The sequence below is a fragment of the Strix uralensis genome, chromosome 14, assembly GCF_047716275.1.
Source record: "Strix uralensis isolate ZFMK-TIS-50842 chromosome 14, bStrUra1, whole genome shotgun sequence".
Classification (NCBI taxonomy): Eukaryota; Metazoa; Chordata; class Aves; order Strigiformes; family Strigidae; genus Strix; species Strix uralensis.
In genome coordinates this window covers 6173077-6185347 of record NC_133985.1, presented here as the reverse complement: position 1 = coordinate 6185347, position 12271 = coordinate 6173077, and the positions used below count along the sequence as shown (strand labels likewise).

Sequence of the window (12271 nt, the reverse complement as noted above, 5' to 3'; positions counted from 1 at the left end):
CTGTCTGGATGAGTCAGCCACTTTGATACGGTGCCCTTAAATATTAATAGCAAAGTTTTCAATAAAGAGTTCAGCCTTCTTAATGGAGAGTTTTAAAGATTTTATAAAGTATTTTAATTTTCAAAATAGTGGTTCAATCATTTTTTGATATTTAAAAATAAGCCAAAAGAAGATTCATGAAGATGTGCACCTGTAACATGGCTGGTGGAGATTAACCTTCAAAATAATAATTCTGTTAATAATAACAGAAGATTGTGGGGATTTTTTATTCGTTTCAGGAAATGGCCCAACATACTTTGTAATGACAACTGTTACCTACTTAGGCACTTCAAGATTCTTGTAAACGTCACAGAATCATCCCCGAGTAATGACATAGTTATATTCAAAACTTGATCAGCAGATTTGCTCAAACATACATATTTAGTAAAACCACATACCCAGCTCAGGAGGTCTGTATGGATGCAGGCTGTGGTTTGCAAACCTTGTATAGTTGCAAGCGCTGGGTTCTGTTCTCAATACATGTAGGCCAGCATAACCCTGCTGAAGTTACTGGAGAGCAACCTCTCTTGTATATGTGGGTTTTATTCATTCCACTGGCCAATGCTGTAAGTGTGACGCTTGCTATTTATATTAAGCATTTTTACAGAACATGCTCAGATTTTAGCACTGTTGTGAAGTATCGGGTACTATACAATATGCTAATGTGTATTTCAGCTTGTAGACAAACTCTTCTTACAAGGTGAGGTTCACATTATGCTATAAAAGTGAGGTGTGAATGTGTTCTAAGTAGAAGTCAATGGCAAGCACTTTCCATTTTGGTGAGAGCACAGAGATTCTAAAGTCATGAAATTAATGTTAAAAAAATGACAAGTTCTTCTACCCATGAATTTTATTCTCTTGGGTTTGATTTTGTGGGGGTTTTTGGTTTGGGGGGTTTTTTTGTTTGTTTGTTTGTTTGTGTTTTTTTTTTTTTTTTAATGGCAAACAGTTCTCTTTCCTATTTAAGCTCTAAATTCTTGTTTTAAACAGTGGCATTACATGGAGGACCCCATATCACACAAGCCTTTTTCCATGTATATTCACAATATTTCAGTGAATTGTTTCCCTGTTTGTAAGTGTGGAAAAAGCTGAAAACAAGGGCATTAATTCCAGAACTTTCATTCAGATTTATTAATTTACTTATTTATTCAGTTCTTCAAGTTGTGCACCAAGCCTCACTCTTCTTTTAAAGCTCTTCATTTCAAGTTCTCTTCTTGTTGAGAAATGCAAAAGATCTGACTAGAAAAGGCTGTTCACTTTCTGCTAGGGGTGTTACAAGATAAGTGGACTGTGAAAATTGAATTTTCAAAACATTTTTAAGATATCAATAAATTAGACAGGGAGATAGGAACAACTCCCCATTGTTAAATTTCATTTTAACTATTCATCTTTGACATTAATATCTCTTGTATGTGTGTGTCTTGTATGCAACCTTCCACTGACCTTTTGACTCATGAATTTGAAAGGAAAGCACCAAAAGTTCTCAAAATTAGAAGTCTGAACAAGGAGAACATAAGGCAATTTTGCTAAAGGACTGTTAAGGAGGGGACAAATTATCAGGGAATTACAAGCAATGTGTTTTACAGTGTGGTAAGATGAGTTTTTCACAGACAATATGCTGTAACTCTGGTGTCTCAGTCTCAGTAACCACAGTTAAATGTTGCTTTTAATTGTCATTAAGTTTAAAAATGCTGAGACATCGGGGCATCTTTTTTTATAGCATCTGGGCCCCCTTATTAATACATCGTACATCACCAATCACTATTATCGGGAAATTTATTGTGTGAAAATATAGATATGATCTTAAGAAACATGTCGAGTCCGAGGCTTTCAAGTTCAAGTCCTTGCATATCTGATCCAAACAGAGGTTTCCTCCTGCCCTCAGATCTAGCCACCAGCTTACCCATAAGTGCATGAAATACAGACCACACAGGTATTTCAAAATTTTTCAGTATTGTTAGCTTCACCAAAACATCTTACACAAGTTCTGATGCATCAGAAAAGGCGAAGCAGACTATGTCCCATAGAAAAATCAAGGTATGCAGAGTGGGAGTGAGTGTGGAACTGGGAAATGAGCGACAAAGAAACAGACATGTCAGAACAACTAAATGACTTGAATTCCTTTTTTTTTTTTTCCTCCTTACTTTGTTTAGAAGACCATAGAGGTCTCACGGTTACCTAACCATGTGTCTCATGGTTAGGAACCTTCTAACTTCCAGTTTAAATATGTACCAGAGAACTCATAGCAAAATAAAATCCTTTTTCACCATGAAATATCAGAAGAAGCTAATTTCTCTTGTTACTCAGGATTAACTTAATAAGATTATTGTTTATTCATTTAGTAACTGCTATGAAATTATTAAAACTATTCAGATAAATACAAAACTTTTTCAAGGCCTAATCCACAAGAGATGAGGAAAGCTATTTAACACTGAATCAAATGTTCCTGACTGATTTAACACCTGCCTAAAGGAAAAGCACATCATGAAAATCGCTTGAACTCCTCAACTGTTGTGTACATACCTGAATTTTTTTTTTTCCTTTGAGTTAGTCAAAAGTTAAGCAGTGAACAGTTAAATCATACTTCAAAGGTAATACTGGCAAAAAAGTTTAACCTTTGTGTAGCTGCTCTCAGTCAAAGAAATTATGATGAGTTCTTTTGAACATCCCCCAGACAATTTTTTTGTATTGTATCATTGTGCTTGAGCAGTCACAACAACAATCCTTTTAGTTTGGAACATTCTTCTTTTTCTCACAGTACACTGCAATTAACAGGTCTCTAACTAATCACTTGCCTGATATTTCCTATGAGTTTTCACTGCAGACCAACTAAAATAATTTTTAATGTTAAACTGGTTTGGCTTTACTTACGGCACTCTGAGTTTGGGAAATTTCTGAATATCATTTTCAGACATGTTCTGAAAAGGAAACACATGGTATATATGACAAAATTGGTCATGGAACACCCTGCAACTTACAGAAGTTTGCATATTTAAAAATGTGGCATGAAGTTTCAACTGATAGGAAAAGCAATGCAAGAAAAGAGCCTGCCCATCCCATGGTTCATAAGAGAAGTGAACCCATTTTCATAAAAAATACTCTCTGTACTCTTTCTGTTTTGCTGGATGTTGGTTTTTACTTTACGTTGCTGCCAGTTGTATTAAACTATCTAGGAGGTTAATAAACACCATGTGTATTTGTTTACACACAAAGGACTTCAACAAAATGTGACTTCAACATGTGACTTCAGAGAAGTATTTCTGTAGCTAGAATGTTTTAATGATAGCTTGGTAAAAAGGTCTGTAAGGAGAAGTAAAATCATAAACCAGCTCTTACTAGATGAGAGTTAGGTAAATTTGTTTGTTTACCAGCAGATGAGCCATTCTTCCAGAATTAATTTCAAATTAATGGGATTCTGTGCAAAGTTAAGTCAAGTAATTTGCTTTTCTGATTTGGTTTCTAATCGAGTTCTTTATTGATGTCATATTGTTACATTGACTTACAGGCAAGGTTAAAATCCATCCCTGCTCTGCTTCTGAAAAGAACTTGAAATAAAACCCTCTTCTGCAACAGCTTTCTCCCCAGAGATTGTCAGAGATTCTTAAGCTAAAGCAGGTGAAAACACAGTAAACCAAAAAATTCCAGAACTATTTTTAAGTCTTCTTTTTTTTTTTTTTTTCCTGTTTTCATTCTCTTGCTTTCCGGATATTGCTTTTCCTTGTACATTGCCATCACCTAGCATACAGGAAAACATATTCTTCGTGTATTTATTGTTAAAGAAATCTTGAGATACTATAAGTCATCTTGGTGGACAATGTCAAACAATTAATAGAGCGCTACATCCTGGTAACATCCTGTGCTACTGATGACAGGTGTGAGTTCAATGGAACATGCATGGTCTGCTTGAAATCGTCATCAGTGGCATTCTTTCTGGCAATTTTGGAATTATGCTTCTCACAGTAAATATAAAAGGACAGAAATTTTCAAATGCTTTTTTAAAGAGTTGTGGTTTTAAGGCAATGTGCAATGCCCTTTGTAAAGGGTTGTTCCTGGTAGGGAAGGCAAACTTCTACCACAGACTCTGGTTTTATACTATTTTGCTTCACATCTTTGTAGTACAGCTAAAAAATATGGTATTTAAGTGACTTCAGAAGCTAGGTATATTGAATTCATTCATGTCTGCATAGTGAAATTAGGCAAAGTTGTGCATGATTGCAAAGTTTCAGGGTAAAACTGCAAATTTTAAAATAGAGCACTGTTTGCTGGAGTTTTGTGCTAAGAACCTTATCTGTAACATCACAGTATATGTAAAATCACATGTTCTAGTGGAGATGTAGCTGCAAAACACCTTGGACTTAAGAGCAGCCTTGGCAGCCTAACAAAAATCTTTGTAGAAACTGGAATGGGGGGTGAGAGTGTTTCTTCCCCTTTCAACCATAATATAACAATCAGATCGCAGATTACTTCTGACCCAAGCTGAGATGCGCTAAGCCTTGAGCGCTTTACTGATGATCCTGCAGAGAAAGTCAGCCCCTCTCTTCTTCCACCGTGTGCAACTCCAAGTTTAGGACAGATTAGTGCATTATGAAAACTTTTGAGAAAGTGTTTTGTGTAGTTAATCACAAGCTTCACAAACTCTCTTTGGAACATGGATGATAGTCTGGTTCTTTCTGTCTCTCTTATTGCCAGCAAAAAGGAGTTTCCAATTACACATTGGTTCACAATGCTATCAATGATTTTCAGGACAGAACAAATCCTATCTGTGTTTTCCAGCACTATTTTGCCTCTGGGAGTAATTGCAGTAGTAAAACACAGAAAAAATGTACTCCCTTTATGGAAATGTCCTGCAGGATTTACTGGAGAATCGTAATTTTTTCTAAAGACTTTTAAAGTTTCTCTCTGGAATTCTATTTTGGTGATACACCTGACATATTATGGGTTTAAACTCTCATAAAAAGATTAAGTTGCATTTTAAATATTAGAGAATTTTATTAGAGTAAGTTACATGGAATCCCTCTGGTTTTATTCCTACTGCAACTGAACTGGACTTTCCTTGTGGTAGCCAGTAGATACAGAAATGTGACTTTGAAACTATGATGTTATTCTGATGAATAAGACAGCAATATTTTCATAGTCAGGTTTACCATATATATCTGATAATAGATACAAAACCTGCAAACACTCAGTCTAACAGTTTATTCTGTGTGGACATAATTTGACAGTTTCCAATAACTTATAAAATGTAAAAAGATATTTCTTAGAAAAACCATTCATACAGAGAAGCACTTTTTTTTCAAGATTGCATTGTACCCTGGAATATTCAACTTAAAGTCTCCTTTTGTTGTTGTTTAACAGGTGAACCTCTTTTGCATTATGCAATTGACCAGTAGGTCTAAAGCTTAAAAAAAGTCTCAGCAGATGTGAGCTGCTGCTTACTTACTTAATAGAAAAGCATCCTTGAAGCATCCTACTAGGATGCTTCTGAAGAAATGCTGCACCCTGAGCTATGTATTTACAGAAACACTCTGGAAGTAATAAAAAAAATACAAAAATCACTTAGGAATCACACAGTTATTGCTCTTGTTATTTGTACCTCACAAACTTCCAGAATTTCATAATGCTTTTAGAGCCAGAACTCCCACTCCAGCCACAGATGCTTAGTGCTTGAGAGGAGTGCTAAGAGGAGAACCTCTTAGGGGTTAGTAGGATAAATCCTATGACATACATCTGAATAATTCTGACTCCACCCAGTAGGAGGGAGGTGTAATATCCTATTCTTACAAAAGGTGTTTGAAAATTTTTATGTTGCATTCAATGAAATGTCAAAAAGCTTGATACATTAGGACAAGTAAATAATAAATAAGAAGGCTTTAGACGAGGTATGCGCAGATTACCCTGCTATGACCAATTACACAGATGATCAAAATGATTACTTTTGGGGAAAACAGAATAGTTAATATTTGGAAATAAATAAAATAGAAGTAAAATGAAGTAATAATAAAAGCCCTTACACATCTTCATGGGTGTGTATTGAAGACCTGAAAGCAGGAGCTATGTCATTGGAAGTTGTCAGCTTTTCTAAAGTTAAGCCAAGTTGTTGGTAAAGCCTTGAGCAATGTTGATTTGAACTCACTGGGACTTTGCTTACTAGTTTAGGTGCTCTCAACATTCATTGATTTCAAATATTGTTGCAGAAGAAATCTAATTTTAACTATAGAGGTATGAAATAGTGATTACAATAGACCAGTCATTCTGACCAGGTCTGCTTCTTTAGCAGGAGAGGACAGTTAATAAATGTGAGTTTTCTGTAGTTAGTATTTGAAAACAAGCACTTCCTATAAAGGAAGAGATGAATTCAAGACAAGGTTGTGGTTTTATATCTTGCCTGTCAGTTTAAAAAATACTGAAATATATGCATATTAAACAACATGCTTGGGTTCTCAGCATTCCATATTTAAAGCAAGATGTCTGGCTGATTTTAGCAAAGGCGTTTACTTCTCATATTTATACCTCAGTAACCATCTGTGAGCTAAGTACTTTGCATCTGCCAATTCAAAGTAAGGAGGAGTCAAAACAATCACTTGACTGGAATTTTACAGGAAGGAATTTTACAACTCTACTTACCAAAAACCTTTGTCCATTTATGCTGTGCTTTCTCACAACTTTCTCACAGTCCTTATACTTTAACTGTCAATGAAAAGGAGATGATTATTGCACCCTTAATTATAAGAATGGATTAAGACACTTAGACAGCTTTTAGTAGTTACCCTTTTGTATGCTAGAGCCTGTCTAAATGGCTCATTTTATTCTGTAAACATGGATTTTTAAGACTCTTCAGTGGACTTGAGGATTTTCATCCATTTAGGAACATGTAATTCCTCACATTTAAAAACCATCTCACAGTTGCCTGGCCCAAAGAAATATTTGGAAAATTGATAGTTGTGGTACTGACTGGGATGAACAGTTGCAGAAAACAGCAAGTACAGCAAAAACCTTAGTATCCTGGGATACCAAAGCCCTGATCCCAGTCTCTGAATTCATTTCTGTGAACCAAAACCTTCCTCTTCTGGATGGAAATGCCACTTGTTAATCCTGGAAATTATCTAAAGTATTTGGAAATCTTTTCCACAATATTATATTTTACCGTAGCATCTAGGACAAGGACATGTATTATAGAAGCTGATCATATACATAATAAAAGAAAGCTCCTGGTCCTACCAGGCAAAAATTTAACAGTAATTTGGGGGACTGACTTAAGGAAAAAAAACAAACCAAACCAAATGAAACCAAAAAAACATAGCCACATTCAAGCAAGACACAAGTCTTAAATATTTCCAGTAGGTGTCTTCAGGGGGTTTTTATTTGAACAGTAATAGCATAATGTGAGAACAAGCTTATATTTTGATCTGACTAGAATGCATTTTTAACGTTTCGAGTTGATCAAGACCAGAAGGAACCCAAAGAGCAGGCAGACAAAGTGACTTTTTGGAGCTTTCAATACAGAAGAATGGCTCTGGTCCTCCCTGAAACTTTAGTGAAAGTTATGTAAACAAATGATCCTGTGCTGCGGGGAGAATTCCCCTAAAGCAGAGAACAACTTAAAGGCAGCATTATGTCCTTTCTTAGTTCTATGCTATTTATTCATTTTAAGGAGTAATCTTGTAACTTGTTGTTATATGAGAACAGATCCTGAGATGATCTAAACAGCTGAGAGAATATTTTTAGGAGCCACCTTCAGTTACTCATATGCAGAAACAGACCTAACTCTGTTAAATATTTTAGGATACAGATTAAGACTTTTGTACAGACTGAGGACTTAAACCTGTAAATAATGTCTCTTTCATACAGAGAGTGTTATCATGACGTTACCAGCACAAGTCTATATGCAGCAATGAGCAACTGCAATATTTGGTAGAACACATCAGTGTGACTGAGACCTAATCTCATTCCTAAAGTAATTGATGAAAAATACTGTTTAGCTATTTAAAATAACCCTCGGGATATTACAAACATCTTTGCTTTTTCTAAAAAAATGTAAAGTCTTTAGAAATTATTTGAAGGTTTGGCTCTTTATTGGTCCTTCCCTATTTTTAATGCATGGTTTAAATTAACGTAGGCTTTAAGTTAACACACCCAGAATCATAAATTAGATGTTATTACTGATAAGTATGAAGAATTTTTCTTCAACAGAAACTGAGGAATCTATTCATGCCAGTAATATATCATAGTGTTGTTACATAAATTACTGATGTGTAGCTGACTGAACTTTGCTAATATGAAGGTGTGGGCTAACAATAAATTGGTGAAAATCTTACTACTGCCCTGTGTCATGACCAAGCACTTCGGATGAGAGAAGATTTTAATATGATTGTCCTTTGAAAATCATCCCACAATTATCTCAGTTTAGGAGGAGACAAAATTGCTTATCCCTCTTGGACTTGAATCCTGGACTTTGAACATATGGCTTCAAGCAAAATATATTAGTCAGATGCAGATAAAGCATTCCTAAGGTATAACATTTGAGCCTTTAATGATATGTGTGAGGGGAATTGTATGAGTTTATCTGGAGTGAAGATCTCATCACTTACGGTAGTTGCCCAGAGCTGGCTGACTTAGGCTAACATTATTGTTTTATGCAGATTTCTTAGATGACTTCAAGCAGCTTTTGTCCTGATTCACCTGCTCAAAAATGGAATGCCAAGATTACTTCTATCTGGGGTGTATCTGGATCAGTAGAGGGAGGTAGTCAAAAATAAATGTAACTGGACCCATTCAGTTATGATACAACTTACAGATGATCCTTTAATCACTGTTAAGAATATCATCATCAACTCTTTCAGGAAGCCATTTCCCTTCTCAGTCTCTTGGAAATGGTGATCCAAACTACCATGCACCAGTGTTGTAATGTTTTTCATATTTGTCTAAAGTTGCCTGTTGATAATGATCTCATTTGTTCCATCTCCAATTCTTCATTTCACTTTTCTGTGCCACTAATCCCTGCACCCTAAAATTAGAGGTTTGCTAGTTGGCAGTTTCACTTCTCTGGAGATTTAGACTTTGTGTTTGATCTGCTTGTCTTTACTAGCTAGTTTTGCATTGTAGTATCAAACTTGCTTCAACTCCCTAAATAAAACTCTTATTGAGTTTTAGGAGCTGTTGAAACAATAGAGTTTGCATTATTTCAAAATAAGGCCCAAGCTGTTTCAGGTTTTACAAGTCTAGTCTGTCAGCTCCCTTGAAAATGAAGTAGCTATGCTGGCATTACTTGAAAATCTACCCAAATCTGATTGATCTGAATGTTAAATTCCAGGCAGACAGTTCTGCACTTTGGGAGGAAGGTATTCAGTTGCAAGGGAGATGGAGCAGGCGGTATTTGTGATGTGAACTGAAAAATGAACAATTTACAGAGAACACACAGAAATGAAATTTCACTAAAATAGGCTCAGTTACACATTCCTGGGCAATTACAAAGGTGTCAGCATTGCTGTGCAGAGGATATGTATTGGCAGTGAATTCCTTTATTGCCTTTCAAAGTATTTATTCAGTGTGGAAACTCCTTTGCATTGTAAAATGAAATTTATAGATCATCACAAGTGAAAAAGATGTCAAAAGAAACAGAAGTTCCTAGCTAACATCTAACATCCTAGGTAATGTCAGAAAAATTAACAGTGACAAGAAAAAAGGGCTAACTAGTAATCTTGAGCCATGAGTTTTGCCCAAGAAGTTTTAGAATAAGGAAGTCAAACCACAAGGCAAAAGGTTTTTCCAACTGAGCCTAAAAAAATTAGGAGTCTGTGTATCCACAACTGTTAATTTCCTGGCTGGGCTCTCATGGATGTGGTTAGCAAAGACATTCAGAGGCTCACTGTGAACACTGAGCAATTTGAAAAAAAAAAAATCTCTTCTGGAAATCATTGAAGAAGACCTAGAAAACTTGTAAACTTTACACATTAATGCCTTCTACAGCTGTTGATATATGTTATTTCAGGAATTGTAATAAAGTGTATATTTTCTCTGAAAAGTTATGAGCTTCTCATACCAAATTTAAAACACACTTTCAAGATTCATTTATAGATTTCACTGGCTAGTTTAGCTCAGCTTCTTAACTGTCCATAGTTTTGCTTTTAGTTTTGCAGCAAGCTTTACCCGTTATAAAAATATGTAAATTTAGCACAAACATTACAGTAGTTTGTTCCTCCGTCATACAAACACGGTTAAACTTACCATCCTAAAATATTCTGCTAAATCATCTGGGTTCCACGTAACCACGTCTGAACGATAGGGAATATTTCGTAAATCCATCGTAAGTTTTCTCCTTTAGGCAGTTAGAGACTGGTCATAGCAGTGCAATCGATGAAACAGCCATATATTCCCTGTGTGTGACCACCTCCAGTGTGTCCAGCGATTCCTTGCCTAATACCCAGCTTCTTCTGTTTAAGACCTGTTGTTTGGGTTTGTTTTTTTTTTAATTTAGAACTATGTTGTTAGGACATCCAAGAGAGATACTGCTTCCTCTAATACAAAATGGTTTCTTCTCAGAAAAGTTGTCAGCTAGTCAGCCTTACCACTTCCTTTGTCTGAATATAAATAAGTAAACAAGGAAGCACAGCAAAGTGTTGAAAATACTCTGCCTGCTACATGTAAATGAGTTCCTATGGACCCTATTTGCTTGTAACTGCATACATAAATATTTATGCATTTACACACTCCATACAGTATAAAAATATTGGCATATTATCTGCATAGACACTGGATACTGCTTCTGTGCAAGTCTAGCCCAGGCAAGCCCCCTCCAAAGAAGAAAGCATTCACTTAAGAGAAACTTCTTCAACTTACCCCATTACCTGAAGTGTCACATTATCTTTCTTTGATTTGTACAACAATAAAAGGTTATTGTTGGAGTTGTACATAAGGAGGTATGCATTAATTAGGGGTGGAATTACAGTCACCATTCCTTCAAATAAGGAATGTCTCAGTGAAACTGAAAAATGGACAAGCTTGCATGAAAAATTGTCACATTGTCATTGTTTCAGTGCTCCATTTTTCAGCTACCTCTAATGAGGATTTTTGTGTCTGAAAAAGAATCCACAGAACCCTAATATTACCACAGGGACGTATAGACTGCATCTGTCATGTATAGCCAATTCAGGCCCCATCCTACCAGTATGTCCCTTTGATGAGACTACATTTAGTAATTCCAAATGTGCCTGTCTTTTGAAAGAAAGCCAATATGTCCATTCTCCCTTTTCTTGATGTGGAGCTTCCTCCCAAAGCTGTGCTTATATGAATGCTTGGGGTCACTGTTCACATCTGCTCCATTAGACTGCACAAAAGGTGGTATTTTGTGAGCTTCCTATATTAGTAAGAATAGATGCATAGTTCTGAAGCACCGGAAAGGAAGGTTTCTCTTCTTTCTAATGAAATGCATCACTCTTGCTATTACTAGTCATTGAAAACCTTCTGCCTTCTAACCTGTAATTTTTAAGTGCATTGCATATACGTGCATGTATTTGAGGTCATATCTACAAGTCTCTATAGTATTGTATATAAGAGTTTTCCTTTTGAAATTCACAGTCTGATTTAAAGTAGCTTACTTTTTTTTGGAGAAATTTGATAAATTACGGCAGCATGATATTTAATACTCTCTAAAACTAAACTGCTGTAACAGCTGTTCTAAACAGTGTAGCAGTTATCAAATACATTATATAGCTGTGTTTTATGGGTTCTTATTTGAAATGACTTGTAGGAATCATCTGGGGCGTGTACTGACAGTATCACAGAACTATCATCACCCCTTCATTGTAAATCTAGGTTTGGGGATGAAATAGGACTAAATTAACTTGTGACAAAGAATCCCAAAGGAGAAGCTGTTTTGATGGTGCGTTATCAGCAGTGGTAAAGGGGAGATTACATAGCATACATCTCAGACACCCCATCACACACCATGTCTTTCAACAGAACAACAAGTTTCTTACAGTACAGCGACAGGAAGAAGCCTGTGCTGTAATTTCTAATTGTTCATTCTATTACAGTATTTCATTACCTTCTAATATAATTTCTATCCCAAATCCAGCATAGCAGCTCTAATTTGAATTGTGTTCTTACTTATTTGTACTAATATAAAACTAATTAGTCTGGTCAAAATTTATTCTGATGATGTTATAGAAGAATCTTAGCATCATTTATTCTGATGCTGAGATAGGAGAAAAGCAGTCACCTTTAAAGTCAATCT

At 35.7% G+C, this 12271-nt stretch overlaps 1 protein-coding gene across 1 annotated transcript in view; it reads right to left on the bottom strand.

Annotated features, from left to right (window-relative positions):
- Positions 1-10582, bottom strand: part of LCP2 (lymphocyte cytosolic protein 2) — a 34936-nt gene extending 24354 nt beyond the window's left edge. The window contains exons 1-3 of the mRNA XM_074883416.1: positions 10264-10582; positions 6664-6726; positions 2911-2957 (exon numbers count right to left, since the gene is read on the bottom strand). Of these exons, the coding sequence (XP_074739517.1) occupies positions 2911-2957; positions 6664-6726; positions 10264-10341 (188 nt within the window). The 5' untranslated portion in view covers positions 10342-10582. The remainder of the gene's footprint in view (positions 1-2910; positions 2958-6663; positions 6727-10263) is intronic.
- Between the last annotated feature and the right edge of the window lie 1689 nt (positions 10583-12271).